The sequence below is a fragment of the Citrus clementina genome, unplaced genomic scaffold, assembly GCF_000493195.1.
Source record: "Citrus clementina cultivar Clemenules unplaced genomic scaffold, Citrus_clementina_v1.0 scaffold_1, whole genome shotgun sequence".
NCBI classification, from domain to species: Eukaryota; Viridiplantae; Streptophyta; class Magnoliopsida; order Sapindales; family Rutaceae; genus Citrus; species Citrus x clementina.
Window position 1 is genome coordinate 26876585 of NW_006263303.1, and position 22125 is coordinate 26898709.

At 33.0% G+C, this 22125-nt stretch overlaps 3 protein-coding genes across 5 annotated transcripts; all 3 read right to left on the reverse strand.

Annotated features, from left to right (window-relative positions):
* Positions 1 to 3061: 3061 nt before the first annotated feature.
* Positions 3062 to 4470, reverse strand: LOC18056036. Its single transcript, XM_024178404.1, has 5 exons — positions 4393 to 4470; positions 4190 to 4264; positions 3892 to 4014; positions 3292 to 3330; positions 3062 to 3191 (listed from the first exon to the last, which is right to left on the reverse strand). The coding sequence occupies exons 1-5, from the start codon at positions 4462 to 4464 to the stop codon at positions 3063 to 3065; spliced, it is 438 nt and encodes a 145-aa protein (XP_024034172.1). The 5' UTR covers positions 4465 to 4470; the 3' UTR covers position 3062.
* Positions 4471 to 9121: 4651 nt separating this feature from the next.
* Positions 9122 to 14679, reverse strand: LOC18056037. The gene is made up of 8 exons (XM_024177924.1): positions 14675 to 14679; positions 14358 to 14592; positions 13959 to 14063; positions 13492 to 13592; positions 13322 to 13393; positions 13124 to 13214; positions 9367 to 9489; positions 9122 to 9298 (listed from the first exon to the last, which is right to left on the reverse strand). The coding sequence occupies exons 1-8, from the start codon at positions 14677 to 14679 to the stop codon at positions 9122 to 9124; spliced, it is 909 nt and encodes a 302-aa protein (XP_024033692.1).
* A 1242-nt stretch (positions 14680 to 15921) lies between these two features.
* Positions 15922 to 21850, reverse strand: LOC18056038. 3 transcript variants are annotated; one of them, XM_006453224.2, is made up of 11 exons: positions 21334 to 21849; positions 20327 to 20835; positions 19473 to 19571; positions 18223 to 18323; positions 18050 to 18121; positions 17781 to 17871; positions 17561 to 17641; positions 16964 to 17023; positions 16756 to 16878; positions 16560 to 16598; positions 15922 to 16466 (listed from the first exon to the last, which is right to left on the reverse strand). In XM_006453224.2, the coding sequence occupies exons 2-11, from the start codon at positions 20705 to 20707 to the stop codon at positions 16338 to 16340; spliced, it is 1176 nt and encodes a 391-aa protein (XP_006453287.1). In that variant the 5' UTR covers positions 20708 to 20835; positions 21334 to 21849; the 3' UTR covers positions 15922 to 16337. The 3 variants fall into 3 exon arrangements, with proteins under 3 accessions (XP_006453287.1, XP_006453286.1, XP_006453285.1); XM_006453223.2 differs by having other exon boundaries at positions 21034 to 21849; XM_006453222.2 differs by lacking the exon at positions 18050 to 18121 and having other exon boundaries at positions 21034 to 21850.
* Between the last annotated feature and the right edge of the window lie 275 nt (positions 21851 to 22125).

The window sequence follows — 22125 nt, forward strand, 5'->3', positions numbered from 1 at the left end:
CAAATCCACGGTTGGATTTAACTTGAGAGTTGTATAATGGTTAGATGTTATTATTGGGTCATTAACATTAAAAACCCTTGTTGTTCATGCAAAATAAGAAAAATCAAAAGTTTTATAATTATGACATATAAGTCCACAATATTTTAATTTTTTTTACTCTATTGAACTAGGTTTTCAATTAAATGACTTATTCTTACATTTATTAATATCTATTTAAATTAATAAATTTACTTATTAATTAATATATTAACTAATTTATTACATAGTTAAACTATGTAAATTATTTACTAACCATAATTGCTGATAAATATAAATATGATTTTTTTTAATTTAACACGGCAACCAATTTCCTTTCACCCATGTGAGCAAGGTTCAAACCCCATATCTTTTTTTTTTTTTTTCTCAAACAAGAGATTTTATATGTAAAGTAGATGGAATACACAAAATATGAAAATAAATTTAATTTCATATTCTATATAGGTAATGTTTTGTTATTTTTTTATAACATAATATTTAATTAACATACTAAATTATTTAATTATGTAGTAAAAATATTTTAATTTACTAATAATAATAAAGTGTTAGTTTATGAATTTGTAAAATCATTTTTGTTTGTTTGAGCAATGAGTTTTGTATTTTTGGTTGAATTTTTGTTCTAAAATAAAAGGAGTAAATTTAATTGTACACTTAAATAAATTTAATTGAGTTTTTGTCCTGAAAATCGTGGCTTCCAGAAGCATTAATGCAACTGAAAATTTGTAGGTGCGGACTAATATGTGAAAATTTAAAAGTTTTTTGTTTTTTGTTTTTAGAATAAATTACATAACTCTATTATAATTGACCTTAAGAAAAAGACAAAAAGGAGTACCAAACCCCTGTTGCAAAGTAGTTTTGCCCATAGTTTATAAGCATAATTATTACTCTTTCTAGGAAAAAAAAAATGTCCAAAACTTGCTATAAGTGGATATAAAAGACTAAACCAATTCCTCAACCCAAAAAAATTTGTGAACCTAAAAATTTAGAGCACTTTAGCCATTATTAGGCTTCATTACCTTATTTATCCAGGCCTTTCACATGGAAAATAAATTTAACTATAAATTTGTTTGCGTGTCGTGTAATCAATGTGCCAAAATCCTTTGCCCATAAAAACCTAAATAAAAGCCGAAAATACAATATATGGTAGCTCATAGACCGTTTTAACAATTTCATTAATGTTATGTTGGACAAAATTTCGTCTCAGTTGGGTAAGAAGTGGTCCGGTATATCCTAAATTATCAAAACCAATCTAATAAATATTTGATGCTTGTTTGACTTATAACCACTAAATTACATTCATAAATTTTGCCTATGAAGTTGTGGGCTGCCCAATTCTTTTACCCTAAGAAAGATAAGACTTCAAAGTTAGTGCACATGGCTGCTTTCAACTTGTCAAATCTTTTCTAAAAAAAAATCAATTTTTCCTTGAGTCCACGAGCTCAATTAGTTGGTTGAGAGATTTACTATTGAAATATAGATCACTTTTCTCTGATTATTTTCATAATATTCAATTTTTTTTTTATAGAAAAAATGAGGGATGAATGGATCACTTCTTAATATTTTATTTTGGAAATAAAAAATATATTTTTATTATAAGAAAAATGTTTGAAAAATAATAAAAAAAGTATGAGAAAAATTCTTATCATTAATTGTTTATTCACACTAAAACATATATTTCTCATTTTTAGTACTTAAAATTTTTATCCTAATTTTCATTTATTTAATTGATAATAAATATGGATAAAAGTACATTTGAAATGAAGGTAATACTATAAAATTATTTTGCTAGAGGGGCTTATTGGTTATTATAAAACAATAAAGAAATAAGTGGTATACATTAATTTCAATAAGAATGAAGCTGATCATCTCCCCTTATTTGTTTCAATCAATAAAATATAAGAGTAGGTTAAATTGGTAAGTTTTTCTATAATTGTAGAAAAATGCGTAGCCCATTCTTTTTTTTTTTTGGGGGGGGGGGGGAGAGAGGAGGAGGGTACGCAGCCCATTCAATATCAAAGAAAATTGTTTAGTTTGAGAAAAATTGTGGTAGAATGGATTGTAACCATAAAAATTAAAAAAAGGGTTTTGAGATGGAAACTCACTCACATCAACATTGGGATATGTTGGATTTGCATTCATTTAAAATATAACAGATGGTAAATGACATAAAGCATTACAGTTTTCAGGACTGTCTGTGTATGTATAATTGTTCCGCAGGTCAGCAATTTCATCCAACTAAATGGTAAGCAACTATAATATAATTTTACAATTTCCTATGATCATATTATTGATATTGTGGATTAACCAGACAGTAGCTAAGAATTTAATCGTGGATGATCAATTCAGATTTAAAAATTTTTAACAAAAATATTGGTATAATTGTATAAATATCTTAAACTTTACATTACTTTTTATTAGTAAACACATTTATATTAATTGTCTTTAAACTTAAAGTTCTTTCTGTCGCGGTCTTCTAATTTAATAATAAGAAATAAGGGTTTTTTTTTTTTTATGGATAAGTTTTTCGTTTTATTCAAAACTTTCAAGAAAGAAAAGTCTTAAATAGATTATTATATTTTGAAAACATTTGAATGATCGATTCATTACTGCTTTTTCAAGTAAGCATTAAATCATTCAACTGTTACTCGATAAAGTTAATCTAACAATATTGTTTTTTTAGTGGAGAAATAATTGAAGAACTTTCTGTGAATTAAACATGAAAGTTTCGATAAAATTTGCAAGCTGAAAAGAACACCCACCATTTATCGAGATATGATCAAAAAGAATGTTGCACTACCTTTGTAGAGGAGATAAATCATAGCTATGAATTGAACTTGATATATTTGGAATTCTACATGATTTGAAGGGGCATTTACATCTTTTTCAACGTTTAAAAGGGACCCCTTATGGGCTAAATTCACCAATGGCGCCACGAATCGCCCATTAAATCATTACACACGAATGGCGGGTGAAGGAATTGAAATGAAACCAATCCAATAATTTAAATTCAAAAAAAAACTCATGACTCAAATTGTTGAGAAATTGGAGAAAATGTTTAACAAGTTTTCAAGAGTGTCCGGGTGAAATTTTCTCGCAAATAAATAACACGGTCGTCTGATTCCATTCCGCAGGCAAGGTTGAATTAGCCTTTTCTTCTGTAACAGATAATAAAACCCAAGGAAAAGTTCAGAAAAACTATGAGGATGATCACACTTTTTAAACATGAACAGCAAATTCTTACTAATTACTCTTTACCTGATTATCACTTGTTACGTGCTCACTTATATCAACAGACTACACAAAGATAAACATAGAATGATTAGATTAATGGTGAAGATAAACAAGGGTAAGTAGATTTCTCTATAGTCCTTAGAGTTATACATTAATTCTTAATTAATTAGTCTTTGTATATCAAAAATTGATCCAAAACATCTTTATTGTTACTTATGTTAATTACTTCTGATTAACAAGCGGTAAATATCGTTACATCACTTATGAAATTAATCAAAATATAAACATAAGAGGTACATTAAGCAACATGAATGTTTTTAAGTAATTTTTTTTAATCGTATGAGAATCAATCTACTAAAAATTAATGTCTAACCACTTTTAAAAAAAAATATGGGCTAATTTTGGATTATACCGTGAATTGATTGACACCTCCTTATTTTTTTAAAACCTTAATTTATCCTTATTTTTGTTAAGAAGGTAAGAAAAAAAAAATGACCCCATTTTTTTTCTTAATTTTTGAACAAAAATAAGGTTAACTTACAACTTTTAAAAGTAAGAGAGTGATTCAAATAGTCAATTCATGAGAGGAATAATCTAAAATTTACCCGAAAAAATATTACATACCGTAATATTCTTTATAAGTTCAGAGGTAACATCAGAAGCCTTGTACATTTTTGGATGAAACTTTTTCTCAGACCAATCGACATGAGTTAGGGACCAATTAGAAATTCCGCCAGGATCAATAATCTGGGAGTGAAAAAAAAAAAAAAAAAAAAAATATATATATATATATATATATATATATATATATATATATATATATATATATATATATATATATATATATATATATATATATATGTAGAAGTAACTAGAAGATGATAAAATAAGAAGGTCAAATTTGATAAATATATATTCTCACATTGAAAAGTGTTGGCAAGTAATGTTCATCTGCAACGCAATAACTGCGATTGCGCTCAGGGTTTAGCTGCATTATCTTTATAAGAGAAAGAAGAAAAAGAAACAAAAAACATACACATCAAATTAAATGTAATTGTTGCTATCAAACTTGAGAAGGTTTTGAAAATTAATTATCAGAAATTGATTTAAAAAGCAGAAATATACCAAGCAAACATCTCGGAATTTTGGGTAGTAAAGATTGTCGGCCAATGTTATCACTGCATGTTGTCGCTTCATTGCGAACCACTGCCACCAAATTAAGGAAATGGGGAAACGAAACCCGTTAAAAACATGCTCAATATATTGATAAATACATAAACAGAGTAAGACTAATCTAAGCTAAATAGATCCTTCATCGGGAGAGCCCAACGGTAATAACTCATACCCTCAACATTGAGTGCAAGATTTCAAGCTCTCAAAGGGTAGTCTTTTTTTGCATAGGGGTAAATATTTCTCCAGTAATTATGGAAGTATATTTTTGAGCTATTACTCGATAGATATTTCATTTAGAAATCGATATGTAATGGCCATTACCTGTGATGCATTTAGATCAAAAGAGATTCTTAACTCTACAAATGTATATATTCAGACTTAATGCACTACAAATTCAAGCTGCTTTCTAATGGTCATGTATTTAAAGATGTAATAACTAAAAAAAAAAGGTCAAATATATCCCGTCTACAAATAAATAATAATATATACATAATTAAATAAACTTAGATCAAATGGTATTCTTAACTCTACATATGCATTACCTGTGATCCCTTTCTAAAATTTTTCTTTTCAATTTCGGGTAACATGCCTGTTGAATACCTACCGTTTCCGGCGAAACCTGGATCGTAAAAGCTTTAGAAAAAGAAAGGAAAACAAGTGATTAGCAGAAACAATTAAAAGTAATCAGTAATTGGTATAAGTTTATAATTTCAAATTCAGGAACCACCAATCTTATAGTACTTTATATACTAATTTGACGTTAGACTTACCAGTCCATGAAACTTAGATGTGAATATATCAAGTAGTTGTAGATATAGTCAAAGTTATACAATGGTACACAACTGCAATACCCGAAAATGATTTAGAAATTGATACATAATGGCATTATTTAAATAGAGAAACAGATCATTGAAGTAATATGTTAAGTTTTTAATTTTAATTGCCTTTCTGAAAGTAACACAAAACGTTGGTTTTCAGGATCTTTAAGAGCATTTGCTAGTAATCGTCTTTCGGCATCAACCATTGAAATTTTCCCCCACCTCACCTGCAAATAGAGAAATTTTGAAATGCATCGCATGATTTTTATTAGATGATCTCATTGGAACTATCATATGATATTGAATTCACAGATACAAGAAAAAGTTAATCACTGAACCTCGGCACTGCGTATATCGCGATTAACAAAATGAGGGCTTATGCATATAAGTTTTCCCTTAGATACATGGACGTACACAGAGAACTTTCCCTCGTGTCCCTGCTTGCAAGGAAAAAAAAAATCAAAATAAAAGATTTTGTTACAAGCATCATGAAAATGTGGGGGGATTGACACTTCCCCAGTTTTTTGGGTTTACAGTTATCCCTCATCAACTTCGTAATATTTTTGTTACAATATTAAGCGTTTATTTTAAAAAAGGCAGGCGTGGTCAAAGCACAAATTATTTTCTAGCCCCCCTACTTGCCAAGATTCAGAGTTAGGTTGTCCCTTTCTTGACTTGAAAGCTATTCGGTTAAACTCTTGAGAGAAAACAAAAGGAGGTAATTCAATTGGAGATGAACAATATCAACAATGTTGTAAGAAGATGCATATGTCATTATTCATAATTTTTCAGTCAAAAAATAAATAAATTGCAATGGTTGTTTTATCATTGATATAGTTTTTTTTTTTTTAAATAAAAGTTTTGACATCAAGGGAATAAAGAGATATTATGAAAAATATAGAGAGACAAGTAATAAAAATTATGAAATATAAAAGTACCATGAATAAGAAAGTCAATCATCACCTAATCAATCAAGGATAGCTGTGAATTTCATTTGAGATACAAACTGTATTATGAAATAGAAGACTCTTGGAGGAGATGTCTTCTTAGCGACTGAATCAGCTCCTAGTGATGAAGAAGAAGAAGAAGGAGCTGTGAGGAAGGAAATGATTGCACTAGTCCCACACCAATAGGCAGACACAGGGAGTAGAATATGCTCTTTGAAGGTTGTTAATCAATAGGAGAAGATAGGTACGCACAGAAGTCGCTGCAATTGCTATTTTATTCCCATTCAGAGTCAGTTGGATCAGAACCAGCAACGGATCCTACTATTAGTTTATGGTCTCCGCCTTTCGGAATAGTTTATTATAATTAAACTCCACTCCCTAATAAAATTGATATCTAAACTTAAAGAGTAAAGTGTACATCTTAAATTCTTTGATAAATAATTTATTAATGAAACAGAAATTAAATAAAAACAAGAAAGAGATTAATAAAATCTAAATTTGCGTACGTTGAAAAATTTATCCCAGAGCAATTCGAAAGGCAAGGAACCTCGAGTCATAAACATGAAGGCAACTTTCGGATTCTTGGATCGAACAGGATCTAAAATCTCCTTCATCACAACTCGGGATGCAATTTCTTCATATTCTCTCAGAATTTCAGAAGCAGCTGGTTCAGAAAAAGCGCTTCTGCAACCACTGGAAGTATTAAATACGTTGCAGCCAGAATTGTATTTTTGAATATTAGAAAAAACTAGAAACAAGCAGGCCAAAGAAAGTAAAGTAACAATCCATGTTGGCCTAGAGATATGGCGAGGCCGAGGATGAATTTGCAAGACCATTTTTCCTTTTTTCAGATGCTGATGAAGCACTTTATGCAAAACCACTTCCAGGTAAACCTCCATATACAGGCATACATACTATATATATAATGGGAAAAGTTTGGACTGGTTTATGTGAATTCATCATTTAAAATTGGTAAGAATATCGAAATTAATGAGAGAATCTTGATATGATATGAACAACTCATGAGAGAATCTAATAGTGATATGAAAGATAAGTTATTTAAATTTACCAACTTAAGGTTCTACAAATGATTATGTAATATTTTTCTATTTCCATTTTTCTTCCCTCTAGAGCTCAGCTGGAACTACAGTGTAGAGACAATCCTTGAGTCTTTGTAGTTTGAATTAATTACCCATTGAGTCCATAAACTTTTAAAATTTATTCAAAAAGTCTTTATCATATATCCATCAATGGTCGGATTTCATTGACGACTTTCGTTGATTTTCTGATTGTGTACCTGTGTCCAATGTATGATGTTCTATAATTACAACTCTTCCCCTTTGTTTTATTTTCCTATTACACTTATTATTCTTTCATTTTATAAACCTCAAAAAAAAAATCCTATTTTATCTTCATCCTCTACTTTATTTTTTCTGAATCTCTCCCAGTTTTTCATTTAGGAAAAATATCAAAACACATTAAAACTGTTTGAAAAAGGAAAGAAATGCACGTACAACAAAATTAACCAAATATGATCGCGAGGTTTATATCAGTTATCAATATTACAAAGGAAATGAAAAGGGAAGATTCTACCCCGATATTTTGTGACAAGAAGAGTAAACAACCTTGTTCGGAAATTTCATTCGTTTAAGGCTTTACAAAAATTCATCATAAATTAAAAATACAACATTGATAGCCCAATTGGAGAAGAGAGAGAAATAAATGGACAACAAATTACCCCGCCCCAAAGGAAAGCAAAAAGCAACAGTGTATTGCTTAGCCTTCAGTCTTGTGACTCAACCTTATACATATTGTTGCCTCTTCCACCTATGAAATTTTGCTTAGGGAACTTTCGTAGCTTCGATAATGTACGAGCAATTTACAACTTTGCAAGTTATATGCGGTCGATCCGACCAAAGAATAAAAAGAAAAGACCAAAAAATATTTCACTTAAGTATTGTATTTGTATTGTAAGTGAATCTAGTGATACATGCGGAGCACAGTGGTGCTGTATGACTTGTAGCAGTTGAATACTGAATAGCTCTCTGAGCTGATGTGGCACAGTTAGTTTAGTTAGTTTAGCTTATATGAAGCTCAAGGCAGCTTATATGAAGCTCAAGGCACCTGTGTGTGTCTGATGTAGGAAGCATATAGGGTAAAATAAATTAAGAATTCTAGATTTTGGGTCTATTTAGTATTTAATATTTTATTAAGATTTATCTTGTTTTATTAAACTTATTTAAATCACATTTGTAATTTTAGTCTAGTTAAAATTTTAGATAATTCCTCTTATTTGAGAAGAATTAGGACTAAGTTAATCATGGTTGTTATCCTAATTTATTGCAACACCTTTAAAATTTTCATCAATAATATTATAGATTATTGTCTTTTGGAATTTATTTTGTCGTTAATTTGATGTTTCTCTCTTTAGAAGGGGGAAAAAAGACAGCAACAATGATTTCAAGAGAAAGTTATGCTCAATTTGAAGATCAAATTACAAGGGGGATAAAGCGACTCTAACAAACACAAAACCATTCATTAGAAATATGACATGAATCAATAAAAGCCTTAGAGTCAATGCAAGCCTAAATTAAGACAATGGAAAGAAACATTACTTGGCATAAAATAAGATAAACCCTAATAAAATATTATATATTAAATTGACTCTAAATCTATAATTCTTAGTTTATTCTATCCTACATGCCTCCTACATTAATGTATAACAAATTATTGTGAAGCATTTAGCTTCTATAAATATGTAACCAGAATTCATTCTATTAGTTAATTAGAATTTTCTACGAGTTTCTATTCTATATTTTCTCTTAGTTTTCCCGTGCTTTCTTGCTTGACAAACACTGTTGCTCAAGATTCAAACATGTATAATTGGAGAAAATGTTCAACAAGTTATCACGTGCGTCAGGATAGAATTTCCCGGCGAATAAGTAACATGGCCGTCTGAGACCGTTCCACTGGCAGGGCCGCATCAGCACTGTCCTCTGTATTATCCAAAGGAAACGAAAATATCTTCAGATTTTGTCTAACTATATGACATTTATCAACGATGAGAAATGTCTCACGAAAGTGTCTAAGGGACTGCAAGTAAATATAACATCATCAGATTGAGTGCAGTTGTCCATCTCATCACAAAGCGAACAACACACCATGATATTCTTTAGAAGATCGTAAGAGACATCTGAACCACTGTATGATTTTGGATGCCACTTCCCTTCAGACCAATCAACATGAATAACTGACCAGTACGCAATACAACCAAGGTCAACCATCTGAAGACACCAATAAGAGCAAAACATATTAGAAGATTAAACAAATTGAATGCAGAAACCAAAATTGGCTATTATTTTAATATTTTTTTCTTGTTTTCTTTGGGCGGCACATATTTTTCTTCCTCTTTCTTCTTTGTCAAAGTTTCTCTTTTTTTTTTTTTTCTTTCCTTGGGCGGCATCTACTTGGACTTTAATTTGGGTGGATTTTTCATGGTTTGGCACCGCCCAAGACTTTGATATTCTCCCCATAGTTTGGCACCGCCCAAGACTTTGACATTCTCCCACTTGGAAATTAGATTGAAAATCAATCAATCTCCACACTATTCTTTCTGCTTCGCTATAATCATGTTGCCTACGTTTCTGCTAGGCCACAAAAGGATCTACTCCAGATACTTGTCAGCATTTATCGGCTTGGTCAAAATATCTGCTAGGTTCTCCTTCGTATGGATTTTCTGTAAATCCATATTTCCATCTTCCACTACTTCTCGAACGAAGTGATACTGGACTCCTATGTGCTTTGTCCTAGAATGAAAGGCTGGATTCCTTGCAATATGCAAGGCACTCTGACTGTCACAAAACACAGGAATTTTCTATTGTTTGTGCCCGAGCTCCTCCAATAACCTTTGTATCCAAATAGCTTCCTTGCAAGCTTGTGTAGCTGCCATGTACTCTACTTCTGTTGCAGATAAGGCCACAACGGTCTGCAGTTTCAAAACACAGCTTACAGCTGCTCCCGCAAGTGTAAACACATAGACAGTAGTGGATTTCCTTTTATCAAGATCTCCTGCAAAATCTGAATCTACATAGCCCTTGACAATAAACTCTAATCCTCTATAACATAATGCAACATCTGAGGTTCCTCTGATGTATCTTAAAATCCTCTTCACATCTATCCAATGCTCTCCACCATGATTCACTATGTATCGACTAACTGCTCCCACTGCTTGTCTAATGTCTGGTCTATTACATATCATAACGAACATCAAACTTCCCACTGCTGATGCATATGGTACTCGAGACATCTCATTCCTTTCTGTTTCATTGCTAGGACACATACTTGAGGATAATTTGAAATTAACAGGAATTGGGATAGAGATTGACTTACAATCTTGCATGTTGAAGCACCGCAAGATTTTCTTCAAGTAATTCTTCTGTGAAAGATAAATCTTTATGTTATTTCTATCTCGGTGAATTTGCATCCCTAGAATCTTGTTTGCTGATCCCAAGTCCTTCATTTCAAACTCCCTAACCAATTGTGCCTTCAATTCTTAGATTCGATCTTTGTTGGGACCTGCTACCAACATGTCATCCACATACAACAGCAAAATAATGAAATCATTATCTTCAAACCTTTTGTAATATGCACAATGGTCTGAACTGAGTCTGTTGTATCCAAGGCTCATGATGAAGGAATCAAATCTCTTATACCAACACCTCGGCGTCTGTTTGAGACCGTATAGAGATTTGTTCAACCTGCAAACCAAGTTTTCCTTTAATGTTTCTGCAAAACCTTCTGGTTGGAGCATATATATTTCTTATTCAAGTTCTCCATGAAGAAATGCAGTTTTCACATCTAACTGCTCAAGATATAAGTCAAATGTAGCACACATCGGCAACACTACTCTGACTGTTGTGAGTCGAACCACCAGAGAAAATATCCATTAAAGTCAATACCTTCTTTCTGAGCATATCCTTTCACCACCAGTCTTGCACGATACCGCTCCATTTGGTCATTGCCATCACGTTTGATCTTATAGACCCATTTGTTACCAATGACTTTTCTTTCGTGTGGTAGTGGTATAAGTTCCAATGTCTTGTTCTTGTGTAGAGCTTCAATTTCTTCCTGCATTGTTGTCATCCACAAAGCAACATCTGAGCTGTTTAAAGCTTCATGGAAAGTTAAAGGCTCTCCATCCTCTGTTAGAAGACAGTATGCAACGTTAATCTCTGTGACATACTCCGAGTGCCACGTTGGCGGTCGTCTCTCACGAGTTGACCGACGAACTTCTGGAGCCTCAGACTCGACTGGTTCTTGTTCTTCGTGTTCTGGTGCTGCTTCAAAAGAATCTGAATCTTCTGAATTATTTTCCACATATACCGGCACAATCTCTTACTTTTCTTTTACAGTGCTATTATCTTCATCTTTCCTTTATAGTTGATCTTCTACAAAAATAACATCTCTGCTGATGACGATCTTGTGGGCAGTGGGGTCCCACAGACGATACCTCTTTATTTCATCAGCATATCCCAAAAAGATACATCTTCTAGATTTTGGATCCAGCTTTGTTCTTTCTTGGGCATTGTACATCACGTACACAAGACATCCAAATGCATGTAGGTATGAGTAATCAACTGGCTTTCCAGTCCACATTTCTGTTAAATTTCTCAATTTCATACTTTGCCGCCATTTTATTGATAAATACCGCACACAAGCTAGTGTACCACCTTGAATAGTTGTGAGTATGTGTGAGAATGCACACCAGGAAAGTTCATAGGAAAGACTGGAGGGGTCACAATGGTCCCACTTAAAACCCAGACTCCTGAAGCTCTTATCGCCTTTGTGACAGAACTTTCCTAAACATGTACAAAACCACACAGTTGTTTTACTCACACCACTATTCCTTGCTTTGCACTATAAAATTCTTGGATCGCTCCCACTGTTTCTCATGAACAGTACCGTATACGTGAATAGTACCGTATACGTGAATAGTACCGTATACGTGAATAGAACCGTATACGTGAACAGTGCCCGACTCTAAAAAATACAACCAATAGCTCTGATACTGCTGTTAGAAAATTGATGAGTGAAATAGACACGCAGCTAAAATGAAATTGTAAGAAAATAAAGAACAAGCACAAAAAATGGACACCAGAAATTACGTGGTTCGGCTTTTAGCCTACGTCCACGAGCGAAGATAGAAGAAAAATATTATACTAGTGAAAATGAGTTACAAGTACTGTAGTATTTTAGCTCACTACCCAAAACCCCAATACACCCAAACTCTCAAATCACTAAACACAAGAGTTTTTTTTTTTTTTAAGCTCTACAAAACTCTCTGGTTTTTTTTTTCTCTCTCACAAATTGAATGCAGAAACCAAAATGGTGGGCTTCCTTTATATAGCCAAAATTGTCTATTATTTTAATATTTTTTTCTTGTTTTCTTTGGGCGGCACCTATTTTTCTTCCTCTTTTTTCTTTGTCAAAGTTTCCCTTTTTTTTCTTTCCTTGGGCGGCATCTACTTGGACTTTAATTTGGGTGGATTTTTCATGATTTGGCACCGCCCAAGACTTTGACATTCTCCCCATGGTTTGGCACCGCCCAAGAGTTTGACAATATATCCATACGCTAAGAATTTAAGCTATGAGATACTCCACATTTAAATTTGAATTACCTTGCAGTAATGTCAAAATTTTAAGTAGTAATGACTGTCACCAAAGCGTGCTGTGTCGCTTCCTAGTGAACCACTGCAAAAATAAGTAAATAAGTAAATAAATAAATAAATCCACACATCAAACTTCCACAATATAAGAGCAGAAAGATTCGTATTTATGATGCTCTTAGTTGATATAAATATAAATAAATCAAGAACCTTTCTGTCACTACTATTTGAGCAATTTATGTTGAGAACATACCTGTACACCCTTTCTCAAGTCCTTTAGCTCTGCTTCCGGCAACATGCTTTCAGAGTACCTGCCGTTTCCATGCAGACCAGGATACTTGTAACTGGAAAGAAAAAGAAGTGTGCATCCGTGAGGGGAAAATGGGGGATCCAAACAAGGCCAACATTTGGTTGGATGGTTCACCAGATCATGAATGTTAGAACACAATACCAATCAACAAAGCTCACATTTGAATACATCAGATAATTGTAGACATAGTCAAAAATATGCAACGGTACACAACTGCAATGCCAGGAAGGGTGATTCAGAAAATTGATACTAGTAAAGGTCCAGTTCAAGAAATAGAGACAGAGCTCAAAGTAACTTGATAATCTGGTTACCTATCAGAAAGTAAAACAAAGTGCTGGTTATCAGGATCTTTTAAAGCATTTGCCAATAACCGTCTCTCTGCATTCACCATTGAAATTCTTCCCCAAATAACCTGCAAATTAATCGACGGAGCAATCTGATTTATCTGCCCAAATAATTACTCCTAGCTGATGGAAAGTCGTATAGACTAAATTATAGTCTCCAATTAACGTTCATCGATATCACCAGCCAATAATGAATTGCTGCAAATAAAAAATGGGCAACTAATGTCCTATTAGGGCATCAACAAAGCACGAGCAAGAGGTGGAATATGTTCAGCATAGGATATTCGAAAATTGCAATTTCTTACAGACTTGCAGAAGATCGTAGTTCGTGGCAAAACTAAACAAGAAGATGAAAAAAAAAATAGGTGGCATACACTCGCACAAACAAATGCAACTTGAGATGATTTCTAGATCTAGAAATTGAATTTACAAACCTGGTCACTGCAAATATCCCGATCAATGAAGTAACGGCTAAGATGCACTGGTTTATCCCTTAATGCATGTACATACACTGAAAATCTGCCTTCATGACCCCGCCACAAATGGCAAAAGGTTCCATTTACAGGTATGACCTGAGTCAATCAACAATAAAACAGGCTTTATAGCAATGATATCATCGAGCTATGAGAAAAACAAAATGCTATGTCAACTTGTTGCCACCTAATGAAAATAGAAAAGAACAAAAGATTATATTAATTACTCCACTGAATTTCCAGAGGCAAAAAATAATTCCCCATCTCCTCTTATTAACTTTTTGTAAAACTTATTAATGAAACATAAATTAAATAAACAGGAAAAGAAAATAAAAAATATATATAAATTACGTACATTGAAAATTTATCCCATAGCAATTCGAAAGGCAGGGAACCTTGAGTCAAAAACATGGAAGCAATTTTTGGATTCTTGGATTGAACAGGATTCGATGTCTCCTTTATTACAAGTCGATAAGCCATTTGTTTATTTTCTCTCATAATTACAGGAGCAGCTGCTTCAGAAAAAGCGCTTCTGCAACCACTGGAAGTAAAAAATATGTAGCATCCAGAATTGTATTTTTGAGTATGAAAAAAACTAGAAACAAGCAGGCCCAAGAAAGTGAAGCAATAATCCTTGTTGGCCAAGAGATATGGCGAGGTCGAGTAATAAATTGCACGGCATGCTTTCTTTAGAAGCCGACGAAGTACTTTTTGCAAAAGTACTTCCGGGTGCACTCTATTTACGTATATGTATCTATCTATCTATCATCATCTGAAATTGGTAGGAATATTGAAATTCATCAATAAATCTGGTACTCGTGGGACAAACTCAGGAGAGAATCTGATAGTTATAGGAACAACAAAGATTTAAATTAACCAACAAAGGTTTCCTTTAATTGTCTACCGATTGAGGTAGTTGCCCAATCAGTTAATAGATGTATTTCTAAAAATTATGTTGAGTTTTGTCCCACGTTGATTAGTAATACAGGGATACTTGGGTTTATAAGAAAAATAGGTCATTCCACCAAATTGACTAGTCTTTTAGGTTGAATACTTGAAAATTATAGGCCAAGTCCCCCCAACAATTTGATATTAGAGCTAGACCCTACTAGTTAGAATATGGTGGTTAAACAATTTAGGTGTGTCAGACAAAAAGATCGAGGTCCGGCGGTGGTTTCGTCCGAGGGAGAATTGTTGATACTTAGTTTATAAGGAGAATATAGCACTTCACCTAATAAGCTTGTCTTTTAAATTTATTATTTAGAAATTCTAAGTCAAACCAACCCAACAAATTACTTTAAAAGTTCATATTGTATGTTTATTTTCCTTTAATTATTATTTATTTTGCACGTGTTACATGTAAAATTCATTTTAATTTAAGTTATATTAAATAAAAAAAAACAATAATTTAAAACTCTTTTTTTTTATTAAAGTAATTATGAAGTTTTTGTTAAGCTTAGATTGGCACGAGGCGGAGCTGTGTCTGGCCCCAGGGCCCATGACCGCCCAAGTCCAATATATACCAAGAATAATTAATTATAGTTTAGCCTCTTAAGAGAAAATATTTATGCTTTGACCTCTATTATTTTATTATTTTTATTATAACCCCTTTTTGATGAATTTTGATGTGATTATACCTCTATAACGTTTTATAATTAAAATAGGTAACTCATGCCCTCAAATTCGTTTTTCGCATTTCTTTATAACTTCAAAAGAGAAAAAAGCTTGCTATTTTATATCTTTCTTTATACTTATTTCTCTGTATTTTTCTGTATCTCTTTCAATTTTTCATTTACGGAAAGATCCAAACAGATCAACTATTATTAGGAGAGAAGGAAAGAAATGTAAGTACCACCAATTCACCAAATATTATCACGAGCAGTTAGAGAAGATTCAAGCGTTATTCTTTCTGACAAGGGGAGTAAAACTTTTACCTTGTTTGAAAATTTCATATTTTTAAGTTTTTACAAAAATTCAACATAAATTACAGAAACTAAAAACAAGTCCTCCAAAAATTTTCTGTCCCACAGATACAACATTAATAGCCCAAAGGGAGGTAGAAAAATAATGGACAACAAATTACCCAGCCCCAGAGGGAAGCAAAACACTATACTGCTTAGCCTCCAATCTCGTGACTCAAGTCAATCTAATTCCTCTCCATATGTTGTTGCCTCTTGCACCTATGAAATTTTGCTAAGGGAACAGTTTCTAGCCTCAATAATGTGGCTGCAATTTTTACAACTTTGCAATCTATATGCGGAAACCAAGATGGAGAGAAGAAGGCGGTCGAAAGCAGCTGTCGATCCGACCAAAGAATATAAAAAGTCAAAAATATTTCACTCAAAGTGTTGTATAATTGGAGAAAAGGTTCAACAAGTTATCAAGTGTGTCCGGGCGGAATTTCCTAGCGAATAAGTAACATGGCCGTCTGATACCATTCCATAGGCAGGGCCGCATCAGCACTGTCCTCTGAATTATCCAAAGGAAACAAAAATATCTTCAGATGTTACCTAACTATATATATAGCATCAAGGATTAGAAATATCTCGAGAAAGTGTTTACCTGCTCATCACTTGTTACATGCTCACTTAGATAAACCGACTGCACAAGTAAATATAACATCATCAAAATTGCATAATTGAATTCCAATATACTAAAAAAAAAAAGCTACTTAACAAGAATGCAATGATTGATGTGCAGTTGTCCAGCATTATGCAGCAAAATATAGTCTCAATTGATGTATCAAGCATAAATATACCGTAATATTCTTCAGAAGATCATAAGAGACATCTGAACGCTTGTATGATTTTGGATGCCACTTCCGTTCAGACCAATCAACATGTGTAACTGACCGGTTGGCAATACCACCAGGATCAATCATCTGAAAGCACCAATCAGAAGAACTCATTAGGAGAATATAAAAAATATCAAAAAGTTGAGGTCATAATTTTCAAAAAGATTCTTACATGGAAAAAGGTTGGTAGGTAGTGTTCATCAGCAATGCAATTTTTCCCATCCACACCATGCTGCCATTATCAAAAGGTCCATGTCAATTAAGTGGAGATCTGAAACCCATTAGAGAATTCTCTATTTCTATGATCTAACTGACATATGAAATTGTATGTACTTTGCATGCCAGCTTTTCAAAGTATATGCAATATGACACGAAAGTTTTTCAATGAAGATCAAAATGTCGTGGACAACATGCTAGATATCAAGCAAAACCAAATTATAGCCAGGTCAACCAATTTAGAGACCAACATAAAATAAGTCCATGCGTCCCTCAATGATGCTACAACATTCCCGATTAGCCATATGCTAAGAATTTAAGCTTGCAAAAGAATATCTCTGAACAGAGGAAAGAAAGATGAGATATTCCACTGTATTCCTATAATGATGTTAGAAGTTTAAACAAGCCATAACATGAAGCCATACATCGTAAAGTATCAATAATGATAACAACTTGAAAAATTTAAGTTAAACTTAAAACAAAATATAAAAACTTTAAACAGCAAAAAAGGACAGATAATAACATAAAGTAACCAAATTTAAGCTCGAATTACCTTGCAGTAATCTCGGAATTTCGAGTAGTAAAGACTGTCAGCCATAACTATCAGAGCATGCTGGCGCTTCATAGTGAACCACTGCAAAAAAAATCACGCATTGAACTCACCACAATACGGGAGCAGAAAGATTCACATTAACGATGCTGTGTGCTGATATATATAAACCAATAGCCCTTCTATCACTTCTATTTGAGTAATTTTTATCTTGAAAATATACCTGTGCACCCTTTCTAAAGTCCTTTAGCTCAACTTCTGGCAACATGTGTTCAGAATACCTGCCGTTTCCATGTGGACCAGGATCCTCAAAACTGGAAAGAAAAAGTGGGCATCTGTAAGGGAAAACAGGTAATAAACAAGGCCAACATTTGGTTGGATCGTTCACCATCCAGGCAGACAAAATTTAGAATCAATTGGTAAAATAAAATAAAATGCACACACAAGAAAAGTAAATAAAGACTTGAATTATGCCATGTTAGATCACGCTACCAGTCAATGAAGCTCATATTGGAATACATCAGATAGTTGTAGACATAGTCAAAATCATGCAATGGTACGCAACTGCAATGCCAGGAAGGAAGGTTGATTCATAAACTGATATTAGTAAAGGTCCAGTTCAAGAAATAGAGACAGAGCTCCAAGAAACTTGATAATCTGGTCACCTATCAGAAAGTAAAACAAAGTGCTGATTATCAGGATCTTTTAAAGCATTTGCTAATAACCGTCTCTCTGCATCCACCATCGAAATTCTTCCCCAAACAACCTGCATATATAATCAATGAAGCAGTCTGATTTAGCAGCTCAGGATATGTCTTGTACCAGTGGAAACAACAAAGAGCCAGAAAAGAACAGATTATTACTGAACACAAATTTAGTGCACACAACTGGTAACACATGGAAAGGCAGTGATATTTCATTAATATATATGACATCAACTGCCTTAACATTTGAGTTGGTATGTGTAAGAAAAAATATATGTTTGTATTAAAAACAAATGACATGATGACTAATCTAAACTTGAGATCGCTAATGTGATTCTTCTCATGTTGAGGGTATTCTTATAACGCTTTCACTTGTGCATGGACATTAACCTCTGCACATCATCTCTATGAATGACTGACAAAAGATAAGTAAATTGGTAATGTGTTACAGAAATTGTACAAGCTTAAATTATAAAAGCTGTGAACTGAAAGGATGGTCATTTGCCCTCAAATGAGTCATAACTAATAAACATTCTTTAAACATTTTCTCTTCAGGTGACATTATTATTGAACCCATGAAAGAACATGTACCAACACAGCATGCAATTGAGAAAAGGGAAAGAAGAATAAATAAAAAAATCCACCAATTATTGTTTCAAACCTAATAAACTGAGCTTTTATCTTTCTATGAAGAATGTCACCTAGAATCTAACGTCAGACAGCCAAGAGCTCTTGCATGGGATGAGAAGAGAACAGTTGTGGCCAATTTGGAAAATTATGTTCATATGTCGTCTAACATATAAAAGTACCACAACATAAGATGGAAAGTGAGCTACAATAAATTATAATCTCCAAAATTCAGCAATATCACCAGCAAATGATGAATTGCTGCAAATCGAAAATGAGAAACTGATGACCTATTAGGGCATCAACGAAGAACAAGCAAGAGGTGGAATATGTTCAACATAGAATATTTAGGAATTGCAATTTCTTACAGATTTCAGAGGCTCATAGTTCATGGAAAAACTAATTCAAAAACAAACATTCAAAAAGATACAAATGAGGTAAAAGGTTTTCCCTACAGGAAGAACAGCTGGAGTGTAGAAAGATATAAGCAGAAAATCATTGGAAGAAAAACAAACAAGGAGGAGAAAAAGACACCACAGAAGCAAATGAAAATTAAGATTTTTCTAGAAACTGAGTTTACAAACCTGCTCACTGCGAATTTCCCGATTAATAAAGTAACGGCTAAAATGCACTGGTTTATCTCTTGATGCATGCACATACACTGAGAATCTGCCTTCATGACCCTGCAAGAAATGGGAAAAGGTTACATGGAAGTATGAGTTAAGTCAAACAACAAAAAAAAACAGGCTTTATAGCACTGATATCACTGGCCTAAGAGAAAAACAAAATGCTATATCAATGGACATTCCGTATCAAAAATCTATATTGTAAACAACAAAAATCAAAATGCTACGTAGTACTGAGATGGCTCCTACAGCTGTCAAATGCATATTTGAGTATTTCATCATTACTGAAATTCCATATCAAAAGTATCACAACTCGTTGCCACCTAATGAAAAATAAAAGGAACACCAGATTAAATTAATCAAACGAATTCACCGAGCAAAAAGCAATTTCCTGTCTCCGGAGCACCCAAGACTCTCTCAACAAATCGACTTGGCATAATCCATATAGGCAAACAGGCAAACGACATACATAATATCTTAAAGTTATAGCCCACATGGCATCCATCAAATATCACTTGTGGACACACTCACCAACCACCATTGTAATGTCCATTCTAAGAAGAGAGAGAACCCCAATCCAATCTAACCTTCAATACTTATGCTAGAAATAGCACTCTACAACAGCTTTGGCTCCTCTGTCCAACTAAATCTACTTATTTATTTGCTCTGTTCTAAACCTAACTTGTAGTGCTAAATTTTGGAAAACAGGGTATGATTCATGTATATGAACAATGGGATTAAAAAAAGAAGCACATAAATATCATTAGACCAAGACTAAGGACGAAAAGATTTAAAAAAAAAAAAGAACTTACATGAAAAAACTTATCCCACAACTTCTCAAAAGGCAACGGCCCAGGAGTCAGGAACAAAAAGGCAACTTTAGAATTCTTTGACCGAACAGCAGGCGTGTTCAAAATATCTCTAATAACAACACGAGACGCGATCTCGTTATCAGTGAGTTCCCTCACAGGAGATGGCGGAAGCCACTCAAATTTGCAACCTCTCGAAGAGAAAACATAACAGGCACCACGAGTGTGAGGCGGATACATATAAGCACAAACTAGAAACAAAACGACCATCGTAACCAGCACAATAATCCACATCGGTCTCTTCAAATGAGGCCGGTGACGAGAGCCGGGTAAAATTTGTAAATCTCCCACGTTGCCCACACGCCATGCTTTGACCGACTTCATTATAGCACCACCAAAGATTATAGACCTTGAAATCACAAACTTTTATCTCCACATGATGCGATGATTCTTTCTTTTACATTGAATAATCCTTCTTCAATTCACTGATATTCAATAATACTAGTAATAATCTGAAACGGGAAAGCATTAATTAATCAATTGACATGCCATATAAAACATAATTAATGCAATTAAATTAAACAAGTGGGGATCGATTATGGATCAGAACATGAACATTCAAATTCCAAAACAGATCTCCGCGCATAACCCCTCATTCAATTCCAAAAACAAAAACAAAAACAAAAACAAAAGCAAGAAAAAGAAATTACCTAACAGAATCTAGAAATTTAAACGTAAAGAGACGAAGTTCGATATGCAGGTTTCTTGATTTGCAACAACTACTGAAAGCTACAAAATTTATATGAAAACAAAAAATTTTGGAAAAAAGAAACGAAGCTTGCAATAAAAGTCAAAGTCTAGGTAAAAGAAAAAAAAGACCGATTCAAAATGCACAATCAAATTGCGTGTCTTAGTCAAAGTCTTTAATGTTGCGACATTTTCCTCTTAAGTTTCCCGCGAAAATCACCAGGAAAATTAAAAAAGAAAAAAGAAAAAAAGAAAAATTATACCTGAGAGAATGAGCTGAAAAAGGAGCTCTAAAAGAAAGATCTTTTCGTCAAACCAAAAAAAAAAAAAAAAAGGACTTTAATAAATTGGAAGATCTTAAATCTGAGAGAGCTTTTGTTTTCCAACTAGGATTGTTTTCAAGATCTAGGGCTCATATAGAAATAGAAAGACCAAGAAACCAAAGAGGGAAAGAGAGAGAAAGTTGAAATTTATTTTATGTTTTAATATTCCTGAAATTTGAAATAAATATTTTTAAATTACGTTTTGCTGATGATTTTGATGATTCCTTAGACGATTCGTTTTCGTGTTTGTTAGTGGAAGATTTGTTTCTCTCTCTTTATTCTATTGGTTAATCAAGAGAAAATAAATTAATTATTAAAACAAAAATAATTTTGTTTTCCAAGAGGGAAAGAGGAGCGAGGGAAGAAAGAAGAACGAAGGGAGTGGTTATGTTGGCCCTGTACAAAAACGGATGTAAGAACTACAAGTTGTTGCCGGCGACATTTATTTATTTTTATTTATTTATTTTATTTATTCAAGAATAATAATTTTAAAAAAATAAAATAAGAAAAAATAATAATCGTTGAAGTTTAGTTTTTATATATAAATTTGGCTGTGGATAATAAAAGGAAGAGCTAAGCGCATTCTAAGCGCGTTTTCTGTACCAATAGTTTTCTCAAAACTCGTGGAATGACACTAGTTTTCATTTATCCTATTGTTTATGCCAATTGGCCAATGGTGCATTTCAACTCACCTTTTATTTATTAATTTATTATTTTCGAGACAACATATAT

Bases quoted from the DNA above. Each gene is read 5' to 3' on its own strand.
- LOC18056036 (XM_024178404.1), bottom strand. From the start codon at position 4,464: ATGAAGCGACAACATGCAGTGATAACATTGGCCGACAATCTTTACTAC. The intron at 4,265-4,392 runs GTATATTTCTGC...TCTCTTATAAAG, and splicing joins AATTCCGAGATGTTTGCTTG to ATAATGCAGCTAAACCCTGA. The intron at 3,192-3,291 runs GTAAAGAGTAAT...TATCTGTTACAG, and splicing joins ACGTAACAAGTGATAATCAG to AAGAAAAGGCTAATTCAACC.
- LOC18056037 (XM_024177924.1), bottom strand. The intron at 14,064-14,357 runs TCAATGTACGTA...TTTTGCCATTTG, and splicing joins AATTGCTATGGGATAAATTT to TGGCGGGGTCATGAAGGCAG. The intron at 9,299-9,366 runs GTGTGTTGTTCG...ATTTACTTGCAG, and splicing joins ATCTTCTAAAGAATATCATG to TCCCTTAGACACTTTCGTGA.
- LOC18056038 (XM_006453224.2), bottom strand. From the start codon at position 20,707: ATGAAGTCGGTCAAAGCATGGCGTGTGGGCAACGTGGGAGATTTACAA. The intron at 18,324-19,472 runs GTTTGTAAACTC...TTATATATGCAG, and splicing joins GGGAAATTCGCAGTGAGCAG to GTTGTTTGGGGAAGAATTTC. The intron at 16,599-16,755 runs GTATATTTATGC...TTACTTGTGCAG, and splicing joins ATCTTCTGAAGAATATTACG to TCGGTTTATCTAAGTGAGCA.